The sequence below is a fragment of the Sardina pilchardus genome, chromosome 23, assembly GCF_963854185.1.
Source record: "Sardina pilchardus chromosome 23, fSarPil1.1, whole genome shotgun sequence".
NCBI classification, from domain to species: domain Eukaryota; kingdom Metazoa; phylum Chordata; class Actinopteri; order Clupeiformes; family Clupeidae; genus Sardina; species Sardina pilchardus.
Window position 1 is genome coordinate 29,510,007 of NC_085016.1, and position 17,119 is coordinate 29,527,125.

A 17,119-nucleotide genomic window follows, 5' to 3' on the forward strand; every position below is an offset into this window, starting at 1 on the left:
AAAGCTAATAAATCATGCTACGGCATTTCCACCCAAAACAAAGCGCACAGGATCTTTACAGTATTCGATATGAAGGATATGTATGCTGAACGCAGAGCAAAGCTGCCCATAAGCCTGTAAGTTAGCCAATATCCATTACCTGGGCGAACTTTAAGCTATGGGAATTTTATTGTCTGGGCTACTTTACAACCGGTGTTCAGATAATATTTAACACACTGTTATAGCTGTGCTTTTTTGACTCGTGACGGAGTAGGCTGGAAGTAACTACATTTTAGTAGGCTACATTTTCATGCAATTTCGACCACATTGGACTCAAAATAAGACCTGGACTTGACCAAACCGACCAACAACCCTATCCACCGCAATGGTCAGTATTTAAAAAACGAAAATTCAACCTACCCTGCGTAGATATAGCCTAGGCTACTAACCTTTTACCTTCACGTCTGCTTCAACGACTGTCCTATAACGCAATCAATGTCGAATTAATGAATGAGCAACTGAATGAGGGAGCAACTTAGTTTGTACCAGCGCAAAACGGAAGCAACCCATGTTAAAATACTAACTTGAAAGTTGCAGACTTGATTTCTTATATTGCATAGTGTAGTAGGCCTACATTCGCTGATTTTTGTATATTTATTATTGTTATTTTTAATCTCACAGAACACAATTGGAAAGTGGATCTTGGGAATCATTGGGTTGGTTGTCGTTGTCGTCTTAATAGCTGTCCCCACTGCCATATTTTTGAACGGTAAGTGCGACACCCTAGTCAGCACTCATAGTTAATTAAATAATTAAATTAATGGAAAAAAAAAAAAACATTAGAAGATAATCCAGTACAGATTAATGTGGAGTTGATTTGGTAGTCTCTAGTGTGATGGCAAAACTAGAGGAATCTAAATTAAACGTAATCTTTGTACTTTTAAGAGGAGAAGATAGAGGCCAAGCGGACATTTACTTTGGAGGACAACTTCAACACTAGCATCCGGGCAAGGTCGTACAACCTGCGCTGGATCTCAGGTAGGCCTATATCACACTTTTACTCTGTATAACATTTCCCAAACAACATAAACAGCCTCTTAGCATCTCCTTCTCAGCCACTTTTGATTTACCGGTCTTTTTGGAGATTCAAGAAGTATAACAATTCCAAGTCAGTTGTTTGTAGATGCATTCCTCAGCGATTACTAAACTGTTCTCCAAAACAGGGAAGGAAGGAGGTCATACTAGGTATACTTGTTTTATTTGCTGATTTATGTTCATTTGATTTTTTTCCCCATCTATTGAAAAGACACAGATTATGTTCACAGAGGAAGTGATGGCAAAGTCTACCAGCACAGTGCTGCAGCTGCTGACAGTGAAGGATCAGTGTTTCTGGAAAAAGATATATTTGTAAGATTTATATATAGATAAAATAAGGATAAATATGTCTATACTTGCTTGGATGTGTGTTTTTGAAAGAAACAAGTAATTATTGTTTCACATTTATTTCCTCATTAGGATCAAAAAGAAGCCTATGATTATATGATTTCTGGGGATAAGAAATATGTCGCCCTCATGAGCAACTACTCCAAGGTAATGACTCTAGTCAATATTTTATCTTAATGAGATAAGATGTACAGCACAATTTACAATAAGACATAATGGGATGACTATAATTACACAGCGATTATTGACTATAATTACACAGATGACTATAATTACACAGGGAGTATTTATCAACTGAAATCTATTTAACACCAACCTTTTTATTCTACAGCTATGGAGACATTCCTTTACAGCATCCTACCACCTCTATGATCTTACTTCGACGTAAGAAACTTATTAACCTCATAAATATTCCTATAGCAGCCCAATGAACTTAAACGATTGTATACACTACATTATTCATTGTACATAGGTCAGCATTTTTTAGAAAAAAATACAAATCTTTGTGTACAGTCAGTCTTATCGTCTGATTCCATTTAGGGTTTTTGTGAGCACAAACCTTCATGACATCCAGTATTTGGCCTGGGCACCAACTGGCAATGCACTGGTATGTATAACTGAAGTACAATATGCTAAAGCTATTCCCTACCGTCAAGGTAAATGGCTTCACTGCAAATAAGTCACACTATAACATGAGATAGTAATTATTTATTAGCAAATAGTGTAACCCAAAGATGTGTATCTCAATATCTGTGTAAATCTTTCCATACCTGTCATGCATACATATCCAAGTATTCACACAACAGGCTCAATGTTATTATATCTATATGACTGCAGTGCTTAAAGCCTTATCTCTGAGTATTTCACTGATCTGCAGATAATTGTAATATTCACATGTAGGGCGATCATAAGATCTGACTGTACTATCTCTCACTGGATGACTTTATGACTGCACTGCAGAACATTAGCTTTGGGATTTATTTTCTGTTGTGTTCATTGTGTGGGGGTTTATCATGAGTGAAGTTGTAAAGGTAGAGTGAATAGTGACCGTGCGATTTTATGATGCACCTTTGGCTCCCAATAAAGTAAGTAAGTCCACAAACCCATGAATGTCTTCACATGAAGTACCCTCTTGTATGCTCTATGATGTCTGCACATACAGTTACGTTATTTTAGTTTTTAATAGCTCCGTTAAAGATAGTCTAAATCTATGATTAATCAAGATAAATAATCAATATGGCATGTGTGCTCATAGCCATTCATCTGAGAAGATGCACTATATTGCCAAAAATATTTGCTCACCTGCCTTGACTCACATATGAACTTCATTCACTTCCCATTCTTAATCCATAGGTTTTAATATGACGTCGGTCCACACTTTGCAGCTGTAACAGTTTAGATTCTTCGGGGAAGGCTTTCCACAAGGACAAAATTGTGTTTATGGGAATTTTTGACCATTCTTTCATAGGCACATTTGTGAGGTCACACACTGATGTTGAACGAGGAGACTGGCTCTCAGTCTCCGCTTTACTTCATCCCAAAGGTTTGGGGATGGTCCCTTCCTGTTCCAACATGACTGTGTACCAGTGCAAACTCTGTCTTCTTCCTTGCCAAAACATATGGACCTTGCTTTGCGCACTGGTGCACATGTTGGAACAGGAAGGGGCAATCCACAAACTGTTCCCACAAAGAGTTCCTTTCACTGGAACTAAGGGACCAAGCTGGGCTCAGGGATGGCCCCTTCCTGTTCCAACTTGACTGTGCACCAGTGCACAAAGCAAGGTCCATAAAGACATGGATGACAGAGTTTGGTGTGGATGAACTTGACAGGCCTGCACAGAGTCCTGACCTCAACCCAATAGAATACCTTTAGGATGAATTAGACTGGAGACTGAGAGCCAGTCTCCTCGTCCAACATCAGTGTGTGATCTCATAAATGTGCATCTGAAAGAATGGTTAAACATTCCCATAAACACACTTCTAGACCTTGTGTAAAGTAGGGTGACCAGATTTATCTGAACTAAAACCGGGACACTTTGTGCGTGATCAAAAGTAGGCTAACGTCAACATGCGACAGGTGAAACCTTTTTTTCGTAGCCGTCCTTAAGCCCAAACGGTAGTGGGGGTTCGGGGGTCACCCCCGAGAAAATGTCTTAAATATTGCTGAGTAAATACACAAATTCTGTGCACTTTCAGTCAGAGATTAGGGCCTGCACTGTCTGACTCCTAAACATTCCTCACCTATTATCCAGATAGCCTATGCATGAAAACATTTTTTGAAAACGAAACTCGGCCATATTAATTTCTCAACCTTAGTTTACATTATGTGTGATAACTCTAAACAGCTACTCTTGTCAGATGGCCATTATACATCATTGAAAAGCTGAGATTCCAGGCTTTCAGAAACGGTATGGTTTGCCACCTTTTTGGTAACGACCAACCCCTCTGGCTCACGGACTAATAGGTTATTGAGAATGATGTCTTTCTCTTCAGCATTGTCGTAGCGTAACCTGCTAGCCATTAAAACGTGGCAATGAAACAATGTAACGTTGACTGCAAAGATTGTGCAGACTGTTGCGATTGACTGGCACACGATCACACACACAAATCATACATGGGTGTAGGTAGTGATCAGGCTATATTAAAACCAAATTTCAATAGTGGTTGGTGAAAACCGGGACATATTAGCATCCCGACAGGCTTTTGTCGGGACTCGGGATACGCCACTCAAAATCGGGACTGTCCAAGGAAAACCGGGTCGTCTGGTCACCCTAGTGTAAAGCCTTCCCAGAGTTGTTGCTGGTATACTGTAGCTGCAAAGGGTGGACCAACGTCATATTAAACCCTATGGATTAAGAACTAAAGTTCATATGTGAGTCAAGGCAAGTGAGCAAATACTTCTGGCAATATTGTGTAGATCCATTGAGATAACTCACAACAGTGGCTGGTACCCCACATGGCCTAAAAGGGATGTTTAAGCAAGGTAGCTCAAACAGGTGACAAAACCTCTCATGGTCTCTACACTCCACCTGCATCCTCAAGAAGGCACAGCAGTGACTGTTCTTTCTGAAGAGGCTAAAGAGCTTTGGGGTGGGAACAAAAACCCTAGTGAACTTTTACCGCTGCCTCATTGAGAGTGTCCTGACTAGATGCATCACAGTGTGGCTGGGGAACCTGTCTGCTCATGACCTCAAAATGTTGTCAAGGACTGTCAGGACTGCATCCAAAATCTTTGGGGCTAACCTCCCTCAGCTTCAAATGATCTACTTCACTCGCTGTCAGAGGAGGGCTGCGTCCATCATCAAAGATGCCAGCCATCCTCTTTTCGATATACTGCACGGCTATGCAGTAGTTCCCTTCTTTTGGGCTTATTACACTTGACTATTAATTCGCCAATGTGAATGTAACGGTAAAAACAGCAACGTTGTATCTAAGACAGCGGCAATATAAACAAAAATGATAGTAGCAGTGGTATAAGCGGGATAATCAACTCCGCGCCGTGCGTTTATAGGAAAATAATGCGGCGTCGGGACCTTATTACCACTTCGGACGTGCATTATTTTCCTATAAACGCACGGCGCGTCGTTGATTATCCCTTACATATTGCAAACTATATGTGACTGTAAAAACTTGAAACAATAATGGTTATTCTACCCCCAGGCCTATGTGTGGAAGAATAACGTTTATGTGAAGGCCAGCCCAACCAGTGAAGCCAAGCAGGTCACCAGCAATGGACAAGATAATCTGATCCTCAATGGAATTCCAGACTGGGTCTATGAAGGTTAGTGATGTCTGCTCCTCTACATTAAACAGTACCCAAATTCAGTCAAAGCAAATCACACAGAGTGAAAGGGTTTCAGGTTTATAAGTGGTGTTGAGTTAAACACATCTGGGAAGCATGCAGTATACTGTATGAAAATATTTCAGGCTGATGTCAAGTTATAGGTGAAGTCCTAAGAGCCGGCTTCAGACCGTCGAGCCAGCCTGGGCCAGGCTAATTTGGGGGCCAACTGGTGCTAGTAGCCCAGGTCCACAAGCCTCACCTTGACGTTCAGACTGTCAGGCCATTAGTCACCATTACCACCCATTTTCAAACAGGATAAGCAGAAAATCGCGTATCTCTTTCCTATGCTGTGCTATCGAAGTCAGTCACCTCTTTATTGTCCTTTTACATGTATGTCACTTAATATTCATTTCTATACAACCCAATACAGTGGATTCCTAAAGACACGCATGGCACAGACAACATACTTGTGTCTAAATGAGCTATGTAACACAAATTACATTTTACCGTCACCGTCAACATTTGTAAGGCTGCGTGTACAATCCACATGGAGCTCCAGTGGAATTTTAATTTCACTACGATGCCGCGATGCCGAGTTCACAACCCAGCACCAATCTCTGAGACACTCCTGCTAAGAACCAAATGGGACTTTGTTCAAATCCACAAATGTATGGCTACTGGAAAATTTAAGGTTCATAGCAGAAAACACACTGGCAGGAATAGCCTAAATTAGTGGGACGCTTGTCAATGTTAGTTAGTTACTGTATGTTAGTTCACTTTTTAATGTGCTGCATGGTGATCTCTGGATAGAGTTAGCCTACTGACAGGCAGATGTCTTTAACATGGACGTAATCTCTAAATTCGGTGTGCAATATTTCTGGACTCCACACACAGCAACGGGTGTGACACCGCCTCTGGCCTGACTCTAGCCCCATGTGGCCCAACGTTTACAATAGGTTGGGCCAGAAATTAGGGGCTAGTAGCCCCGATTGGGCCCCAGTTAGCACCCGTGCCAAGAGGTGTGAAAGCAATTAGCCCCAGCACGGCCTGGCCAGCTCGGCTTTGGCCCCACGGTCTGAAAGTGGCTCTTGATAATGATTCACTACACATTTTGTTGCATTCTCAGAAATGTATCACATTCCTCTTCATTTTTATGTCCACTATGTGTGCTCGCAAAAAAAAAAAAAAACACTAACAAATTAACAAAGCAGATTGAGCCATGATAATTCATGTTCCTTAAGGAATTTGTGTGGTTGGTGTGCTCAAATAACAATCAAACAGGCCTAGTTGGAAAATGTCAAGCAAATTGTTTTGTTGTGTTACTGTGTTGTTTATGTTATGGTGGTGACTGCAGAGGAGATGTTTTCCACAAACCGGGCCTTGTGGTGGTCCCCAGAAAGCGCGTATGTGGCCTACGCCGAATTCAATGATACTAACGTCCCCATCATAGAATATTCCTGGTACGGAAAAGGGCAGTACCCAGAGACTGTCATGATTCCCTATCCTAAGGTAGGACTTTTCATGCAAAGAACACTAATCAGAACAATAAATAAGTGGTCCTATTACTTTATTGTCCAATAAAACCAAGTTTAGATGTTAATTGGAACAAAAAGAAGAACTTTTTTGGAGCTTTATGATTCTTTATTTGAGGCTCAATTGTCATTCTCATTGTAAAACATCATTCACATTGGAGCTCTGATTTTCAGTGGCATTTTGAGACATTATCAAGCAGAACGACTCTACTGTGACAAGGGCCAGGTCAAACTACTTATCTTTTAAGAGTAAAGTTTTCTGTCTGCATGTGGACTTCTGAACTTGATGTGTGCAGACTAAAATCAAAGGTCAAACATGACTGGTTTGTGTGGGTAACACACTCAAGACTGTCATGCACTTTGCACACACTGCTCTCATCAGTAGTTTTTCTGCCAGTGATATAACTTCTCTATTTGAAAAAAGAGAATCTGACTCATGTACCTGATTGATTACACTGGATCATTGTTGGTTAATGTGAAAACAAGTACCATGTGTTATTTGATTGGCTTTAGTCGGATATCTGATTTATTTATGACTATATTTCTCTCATTATTTTTGACTCCTTTGGGTTTGCGCCTGAAGCCAGGAGCTGAAAACCCAACAGTCCGCCTGTTCATTGTTGATGTGTCGAACACATCAGCAATTACTGAGGTTGTTGTTCCGGACTCTGTTGGAGCTGAGTAAGTTAACACATTAGTTGTAGAACATGCCTAATTAAAACATCATCAAAGAACAAGACGAGTGGATTTAATTTGACTTTGACTTGTTTTGGTTTTAACTGCATGGCGCAATATGACCTTTAAATGTAGCTCATTTTCTTTTACACAATGGGAAATGAGTTGCCATGGAGTCTAAGGGGTAGTAGATGGTGTAGACTACAGTTTTTTCTCAGTTGCTTTAGTATATTTCTCAAATCATCCTCAACATTTGCAAAACAGTAAGTGGATTTTTCAAAATAATTTGTACAAATAGCAAAACACCATGGATTACCTGCAAAAGTCTCTTACGCAAAATCCGTAGTTCTTCAAAAGTAAATAGTGTTAATGGACATGTCAGTGCCATCAGAATGACAAGTACTTGTGTCACTGTGTGTGGATAAGACAAATTGTCAAATTGTCAATATAACGGTGTCATTTTGTCAATAGCCTATAACAGTGCCCTCTGGAGGGATGTTCTGAAGTTTTGATAACAATTATTGTAAATTGTAGGTCACACCTTAAGGACATTTTTGTCCAAATTAAGTCGTTTTTGCCACGGATGCATACTTGGTGCAACCAAGACGATTGATATGAGGGACGAATGAAGCATAAAAGTGTCCTCCGAGTGCAAGGACGATAGACAGACATCATTTGGACAAAACAACACATTAACCTCAGTTGCTCAGCCAAATGCCTTCCTGTTACGCCTTGTGAAGTTACCAAAATAAACATTAGGATGGTATTTCCATAACTGAGAGATACACGCTTCAGAATGATGGCAATGAGTTGTTACAGTTTTTCTCAGACTTGTCTCATGTCTTTGAACAAGTTGCAAACGTTTTGGTACATTCATGCAAATGAAGTACAATTTTCTGCTGAATAATTTCACCCTCCACAACATTAGTTCACAGCATTATAAGTCTTTACATGCAAAATGGTTGAACATGTTGTCATATGAGAATTTGTGGCCTTACATAATAGGACAATCTCCTTAAGGAAAACTGTACTGTACATGCAATGCTGTAGGAATTACAGTGCAGTCCTCCTCCTCCTGATGTTGGGCCACAAATGGTCATCCACAACACAATGACAATTTTGCATGTCAAGACTTATGTAACAATCTAATGCTTAAATGTTGTGGAGGGTGAGACTAATAAAGAGACCCATTATAATACATTTTGATCAACAAGACATAAGCAATTGATAATGTAGGCAACAGCAGAGAAGTGACACAATGATGTGAAGATTGAACAGGTACTGTAGTTCTGATCTGAGAAATGTACCAAAGTGACTAAGAAAAAACTGTAACTAAATGTGTTTTATAAATGCATCCGCTGCGCTAAGAGACCCCTCAGAAAAGCTCTGGATTACTCTTTGAAATGAACCTTTTCCCAATAGTGATCACTATCTGAGCACTGTTACCTGGGCGTCAGACAGACGCATCGCTGTCCAGTGGCAAAAGAGAAACCAGAACCATGTGCTTCTGCAAGTCTACAACTTTGATGGAAACAGCTGGGTTATGGGCATAGTAAGTGATCTGTAATGCAAACAAGGGGAAATGTGGGTCCTATTTTATATACCGATAGTTTTCAGTTTTAAGCACATTGCTCCATTTGTATTTAGCCATCATACCGGACAGTACTTTTGAAGACAAAATATACAGTATAGTCATTTAAACTATACTTTTACCATTGAGTGAAAGTGAGTGAAAAATTAAATAGTCTTTTCTTCTTTCCAGAAACATGAACAAATTATGCAAAATGGCTGGGTGGGTCGGGTGAGTGCTCTGACTTTCTTTTTCTTTCTTTTTTTTTAGTCTTTTTTAGTCTAATGTGCTACTTATATTTAAGACATACTCTTGCCCATATTGCACAGATTTTACCTTTAAATACCTTGAATGTCTATATTGTCGAAATGAAGCAATATTTTAATGTTTAAACTGTTTGACCAATACTACAGGTAATCTACATAACTAATAGAGTTAGGCTCATAGGTGTGTGAACCCATGCTAAAATGTTAAGTTATCGTAGGCTATTAGCTGATTTGATTTGCATTGAGCTCATGGAGCATCAATAGGCTAACTGAAAAAAGAAGAAGAAAAAGCACCATGCCAATTACTGTAGATGGTGAAGGGTATGTGTCGTGATGATGTGAATTCCAAAGGCCAAGGGAACTTTATCAAAATACATATCCTTCCTGGATTCATGAAATAACTGGCCTATACAAATTAAAAAGCTGTATCTATGTGCCTGCCTCTATGTGAATTTATCATAGGGGTGTGAATACGTACAGTATGACATTAAAGAGAAACTATGCAGGATTGGCGATTTCATCTCCGCTTTCGGTTTCGCTTTTCGTTTTCGCTCGTTTTATGCTTGCATATTTCTCTGCAGACCTTCCCCTACATCTTTAGCGTGTATATTTATACATATATCGGCTATATATATATTTATAAATTACAAGCATGGTTCTTCTCGTTCCTTACGCGTTTCAGACTTCCAGATGTAAACAAGGAGCGATCGCCTCCTAGACAAACTGCAAGGTTGCAATCGCGGATAGGGACACTGGGGGAGGGAGGAAATATTACTGTTTTTGATAAAACTGGTCAGTCAAGCAAAATAACCATTCCTAAGCGATTTCATGATTATGAAAATGTTGCATAGGGTCTCTTTAAAGAATAACTTTTATTTATTTTCGATGCATTATTCACAAAGAAAACTGTTGTCTTTAAAGGTTGGATATTTCCTCATTTTTTTTTTGCTTAAGGCATTAAGATCAATTTCCAAAAGATTTTATTTTCCTCCTTTTAGTCAACTTTAGCATGGGTTCAAAAACATATCAGCCTAACTGTACGTGTGTTGATGAAAGGCCTTAATATCAGAATTCCTTTGCCTTTAGTTTTCACCATCAGCACCCGTCTTTGCTGCAGATGGGAACAGTTTTTACCTTTTAGAGAGCGATGCCAATCACTACAAGCATATCAATCATGTCAGCGAAGTAAGTGCACAGAACACACACACACACACACACACACACACACACACACACACACACACACACACACACATCATCTGACTACATTTGATGATGAACTTCTTTGGCACAGAGCACCAGCACGTTTATCACAAAGGGAAATTGGGAAGTCATCAGTATTTTGAAGGTGACCTCAAACAGCATGTAAGCACTCTCACCTGCATCTCCCTGTTACCTCATGGGCTTGTTACTGCATGCACATACTCTAGAGGAGAATTCTTGTTGTTTTTTCATGCTTACTTTTTGCGGCAGATTCTTTGTTGGGAACGAAGGACATCCTGGGCAAAGAAATGTTTACAAGTAAGATCTACATGTCATGTTAGCGTCAGAAAGCCGTTACAGTTATAACTTAAATCAGAAAAGGTGTTTCCTATGCTGACCTGTTGACCTGTTGTATATTCACATGAACTGACAGATTAGGAAAAGAGCTTGGAACTCACATGCCTATCACTGTTATGTCATCTCTTGCTATTTCCTGGCCTGGCTAGTGCCTACCACATCTCAAATGAGACGGGGTCTGGCAACCAGACATTCACTTTCTCATATTTGAAAAAATGCCCAGATCCGTTCATTGGGCGCGACGGATGTCTATCAAATCACCGCGCAAGGCAGGATGGGAACACCCAGGCTAGCTATTTCCCATGATCACAGCATAAACAGGAAGTACTCGCTCTGACTCATTCCTTCTCTTTCTTTCCCCCCCTCTCCTTCTCTCTCTGAATTTTTGTAAATGTGTATGCTTGTGTATTGTGCATGTTTGTCTGTGTGTCTGTATTTTTGTTTGTGTGTGTGTGTGTGTGTGTGTGTGTGTGTGTGCACGTGTGTGTCAGGATCACAATCTCAGCCTCACAGTCCAGTCCAGAATGTCTGACATGCAATGTGGACCAGGAGAGGTGCAAGTACAACTCAGCCAGCTTCAGCTTAGGCGGCTCCTTCTATCGTATGGATTGCTCTGGTCAGCTTTCCAATTTGCTGGATAAACATACACATACACATACACTCACAAAGACTCACTAACATGTACACGCCATTCAGTTTCTGCATGCTTGCACAGACCAAGCATAGCTTTCAGGGTGCTTTTCCAATGAGACACACTGTCAAGTAAAGTATTGTATTCCATACTGTAGTTTTGAATGCTTCAGAGTGTGGATACTATTAGGAAAATCTTCCAAGTATTTAAGATTTTAAGAAATAAGAACCACAACAAGTAGTATGTTTTTAACTCTGGCCCAGAAGAGAGAGTGTCCAGACAAGAGGATTCCCCTCCCTGCTAAACAGTCTCTGTCCTCTGAAACTCAGGGCAACTTTTTATTGAAAGAAGAGTGGCCTTGTCCTTATTCGTCCTAACTCCCATATCCTGCTTTTGCAGGTACATCTGTTTCCCTTGATGCACATAAGGACAATGTTGGCAAAAATAATCTTTGCAAAAGCAGTGCACGTATACATAAAATATTGGCAAGATAACTGTGACACTCCAAAATGTACTTAACAATGATAATAACAATAATTTCTTTAACAGATACATAAATCAAAAGCTTATAGGGCAGAGGTGCACACACATTTTATATCAGTCACACATGCCCCATGTGCCTAACTTAGGAGTGTGTGTACTGTACTGTATGTGTGATGAAACACTGATGTGTTGTAATAAGCTGATGTTCATGTGTCTCTGAAGGTCCTGGACTTCCTCTGTACACCCTCAGAAACACCACTGATGCAGGTGGGGGAAAAACTGTTCAGAAAAATGCTGAACCATTTGCATTATTTTTAAGTTCTGTTCAGTCAACAATATTTTTTTGTCAGATATTACCCATCATTGACCAATATTTTTATTTTCATATACATACATGTGTTCCTTTCCTTTCTCATCATACCAGAAATCAAGGTTCTTGAAGACAACAAACACCTGGATGACATCCTGAAAGAAATTGCCATGCCCTCAGTTATTCACGACACCCTAAAGATTGACAAATATGGTCAGGCTCATGTAAAATGCTTTAAAAATTAGGCTAAGTTAACTCCATACTGCAATCCTCACTTAACTTAAGTGGATGATTAGGATGATAATAATTGAATGAGTTACCCAAATTGTGACAATCATTGTACTATTTTATAGACCTGTGGTACCAGATGACCTTACCTCCTGGTTTCGACAAGTCCAAGAAATACCCCCTCCTCATTGATGTGTAAGCATTTGTGTTTGGGAGCACTGAATTGGAGCACACATGTTGTGATTACACAGTGATTTTATCTTGAATTGATGCCCTTTCCAGCTATGCAGGGCCTTGTAGCCAGAAGTCAGACTTTCGCTTCAGGCTAGGCTGGTCTGCCTACTTGGCCAGCACAGAGAAGGTCATCGTTGCCAGCTTTGACGGCAGAGGAAGTGGTTACCAAGGAGATGAAATAATGCACCTCATCTATAAACGGCTTGGAACCTACGAGGTGGAGGATCAGATAACAGCAGCAAGGTGAAACTTCTAAGCTCTCAAATAGCTTAGACAACTGTGACATTTCTAGAATCTTTGTGCTTCTTTGTTTCATCACTGAAGAACATTGAAGGCTTTCTGTTATGTTATTATATTATTGTGCTGAACTTTATATTACTATTATCAGTCTCTTCCACATGCACGTTTGGGAGAGATCATAAAGATCCTCTGGTTTTGCTTTGAGCCTGTTAAATTGGTTTGTCCAGATTTCAGTGGATCAACATAATGAATCGTATCAGTGGAGTCAACATAATATGAACAGTAGTGAATCACCATATTCTGGTGGTCTTGTTTTGGATTATTATGTTGTTATTTGATTGAATAATTGAGAGTAAAACATACAATACTACCAAACTATATTTCTTATTGCTGTTATATCGCCCTCTGTGGACTGATGGTGTGCATTACATGTAGTGCAGCAAGACTTTTTGGTACTTAAGTGACTTGAATACTTGAATTGCTGGACAGTTTAGATTAGGCTAGCTAAATAGATAGATAGATATACTTAAATCATTCCAAAGGGAAATTATGTTGTTTCAGCAGCCTTACAAACACATAAACAATCAACAATCACATACACATATAAGACACAACAGACATGGTTTCACCACAAGACACAGCCAGAAGTAGTTGCCAAAGGCATAATGACCCTCCAAGTCTGATAAAAGTATGGCCTAGAGAAAAACAGAAACAAGACCCTTCCCAACAAGTTAAAGTTCAAGTTAAAGTTAAAGTTAAAGTGTAATTGCATCAAGACTAAAAACCAATGTCCTTAAAAGATTAATCTTCTCTCTCTGCTCATGGGGGAGTCATATAAAGTGCTATTGCAGTGGGTAGGAAAGTCCTTCTATATCTGTTCTTACTACAATCTCCCACTGAAGACGCTTTGTTGCTTTACCAGTGTTCTGTGTAGGGGATGTGATGTATTATATACCATAATTTGTATCAGTTTCTGTAACATCCTCCTCTGCACCACCACTTCCAGTGGTTCCAGAGTAGACCCCAGCACAGAGCCAGCCCTTCTAATCAGCTTGTTCAGTCTGTTAGAATCACTGGCCCTGATGCTGCTACCCCAGCAGATGATGGCAAAGAAAATTGCACTAGCCAGCACAGACTGATAAAACATCTCCAGCATCTTGGTACACACATTAAAAGACCTAAGCCTCTTCAAGAAATAGAGCCTGCTCTGGCCCTTCTTGAAGGCAGCCAAATGTGTTGCTTCAGTACAGCCTCGGATTTGGTATCCAGTATCAGGCCATGCTAGCATTCACATAACCACGTGAGAACATTGTTACTGAACCCAACCTTCTTTTTGAACCCAACACTGTTAATGCCACCCTCCTATAAGTAAATATACTGTAACTTGTATGCCTTAATGAGATCTTTTCTCCCAGACGATTCATAGATCTTGGATACATTGACAAAGAGAGGATTGCCATATGGGGCTGGGTAGGTAAACCTTAGAACAAGAATGAATGACTGCCATTGTATGTGCTGTGTTTTGACTTATCAATGATGCATGTCATCTTCTTCTTCAGTCCTATGGTGGCTACGTCACCTCCATGGTTTTAGGTGCAGGAAGTGGCGTTTTCAAGTGTGGCATAGCAGTTGCCCCTGTGTCCAAATGGGAATATTATGGTATAAATGGATAGAAAAATTAACAGAGATAAATTAAATTACAATAAATGAATTCCCACTGATGTATAGTATAATGCATACAGACTTTTTAAAATGTATGTCTTTTTTGTTATTGAATCCCTTAGATTCAATCTACACGGAGAGATACATGCTGCGGCCACAAGACAACCAAGCATTCTATGATGTAAGGTTATCATATTAACACATATATTATATAATTTTATTCACAATTATATAATACATATTATTTATAAAAAGAAATAACGTTTTTTTATCAGTTTTGATCAAATGTGTGGAATTCAGCTTGATGATTGCAATAATCTTTTACAGAATTCAACTGTAACTGGCAGAGCAAAGAACTTTGAATCTGTCCAGTACCTCCTGATTCACGGAACAGCAGATGGTAAGGTTTCTCATTTGACTGACTACACTGTCACATACTATAGCAAATAACTGATTTTCTAAGTAAACAAATTATTTTCCATTTACTTGAGCAACCATAATGATTCCAACCTTAATTAAAACAAACGTATCCCGACTTTTGTCCCCCGGAGAGAAAACATATTTCTTTCCTAATTAATTACCATTCCATATTAATACTTGAATGGTAACGATACACAGTAGGATGACAGTTGAGCCCATGGTTGAGCCTGGAAGGAGGCTTTGCGACAATGAAAGTCTTTGTCTCCCCCTCGTCCATTAATTCGGTATAACGATGCACCTCAGCGGCCGTTATCCCTTACACAATTATCAACTATTATTGGATAGTTTTGAAGTCATCAGAATGGGCAAAAAGCCATGTTGAATAACACTGTTTGTTTGTTTCTTTGCTTGTTTACAGTATGTGTTTTTTGTTTACTTCAGACAATGTGCATTTCCAGCAAGCAGCCCAGATCTCCAAAGCTCTGGTGGATGAGCAGGTGGATTTCGAAGCCATGGTAAATATGAAGACCAGAGCTGGATCACAACCCTTAACATGATTTAACAAAAACATGTTTAATGGGATCTAGTAGGCAATAGGCATTATTAAGTGTTGAAGCATCAGAGGGCCCATTTAAATGTACAAATAATGATGACAAAATACTTTCATGGTCAAATGCCTGGTCATACGGTTTACTATTCTCCAAACACCTTTTGCCAATCTCTCTCTCTCTCTCTCTCTCTTTCTCTCACTCTCAGTGGTACACTGATGAGGATCATGGCCTTGGAGGCACTGCCTATCACCATGTCTACACTCACATGAGCCATTTCCTGAAGAGATGTTTCACTTGAGACATAGCATCTGCCAATCTTTTGACATACTCTCTACCCACAAATCAGGGAATTCTATCTCTCACTCATTTCACAAATGGATTAATAATACTTTAAATGCAATTACCGTATTTCTTTATTTAAGAGATGTAGGTTGTTAGCTGTGTATTGGTTGATTTTTCTAACAAGAACACTGTCATGCACTTTTCAATGAATTTGAACATTTCCTGACATGCTTTTGTGAAGTCTGCAAGTTTTTTTATTGAAAAATAAAATCTCAGTTTGAGCATTCATGAGCATCTCATGACGTTGTAGCACCTGAGCTTTTATTTTGATATTAAATTGCAAATGTAAAATTGGCTTCAGTCTGATTGCCCAATGTATCTAGGTATCTTCAGTGTGTATTGCTAGATTGATAACAGGGGAGGGAGCGTACTAAATGAGAGCAGTTGTGATGAAGAAAAGACTTTTGGGACGGGAACAGTCAAATTTGAGCTGGGTATGTCTCGAATCACATTGACATATCGTATTACATACAAATTATTGTATCAGCATAAATGTGAAATTATACACTGATATCACAATTCTTCTGTGTGTAATATTGTTCGGAATGACTTCAGAATTGTTATAATTGCTTGATGAGCAAACATTATGAGTAGTAAATATTTATTTAATATTTCTTTTTGTGGTCATTTACAAGGATTCATCTACTTCAATTCATTCATGGTGTTTACATGTTGATAATAAAATTGTGGTATGGACAAAACTGTTTGGAAGAGTGTGATAATTTATACCACAAAAGTCCATCATAGCTACATAGCAGACATTTGTTTAGTCAAAGACACCACTGTTTCAAATGAGGTTTCCCAGTCTCCTTAAAAGTATGTTTATATTCATTCACTCATTCAACCTTTATTTATTCTCGGAGGGTCATTTTCATTTTCAATGAAGCCAAGATCACAGAAACAATGAAGTTACGAGATGTAGCCTACATTATAGAGGAGGAAGGGGGAAAAAATACATAAAATATTAATAAAATAATAATAATAGAGACATTTTCTTAAAGCGGGTACAAATTGGCATACAGTAGGAAGGTTTATGATTATAGATCTGAATTGATTATAGGAAAGCATAGAGTTCATTTTTATATTACACTGAAGATTAGGGACACCATAACAAAAGGCCGACTTTTCCAGCTCAGAATGGATACAAGGAACCTTGAGCATCAAACAGTCATTTGATCTAATCTAACAGCGTTCAAATTAATTGACAAA

At 39.2% G+C, this 17,119-nt stretch overlaps 1 protein-coding gene across 1 annotated transcript; it reads left to right on the forward strand.

The window, feature by feature from the left end:
• Window positions 1-16,596, forward strand: dpp4 (dipeptidyl-peptidase 4). Its single transcript, XM_062527648.1, has 26 exons — window positions 1-367; window positions 661-748; window positions 925-1,017; window positions 1,286-1,386; window positions 1,495-1,569; window positions 1,754-1,806; window positions 1,963-2,029; window positions 5,083-5,203; window positions 6,561-6,715; window positions 7,322-7,419; window positions 8,836-8,965; window positions 9,176-9,214; window positions 10,336-10,434; window positions 10,544-10,614; window positions 10,723-10,770; window positions 11,301-11,425; window positions 12,146-12,190; window positions 12,348-12,446; window positions 12,587-12,656; window positions 12,744-12,938; window positions 14,351-14,405; window positions 14,495-14,594; window positions 14,720-14,778; window positions 14,925-14,997; window positions 15,459-15,532; window positions 15,774-16,596. Exons 1-26 carry the CDS (start codon window positions 365-367, stop codon window positions 15,864-15,866), a joined length of 2,229 nt encoding a protein of 742 aa, XP_062383632.1. The 5' UTR covers window positions 1-364; the 3' UTR covers window positions 15,867-16,596.
• The last annotated feature ends 523 nt before the right edge of the window (window positions 16,597-17,119 follow it).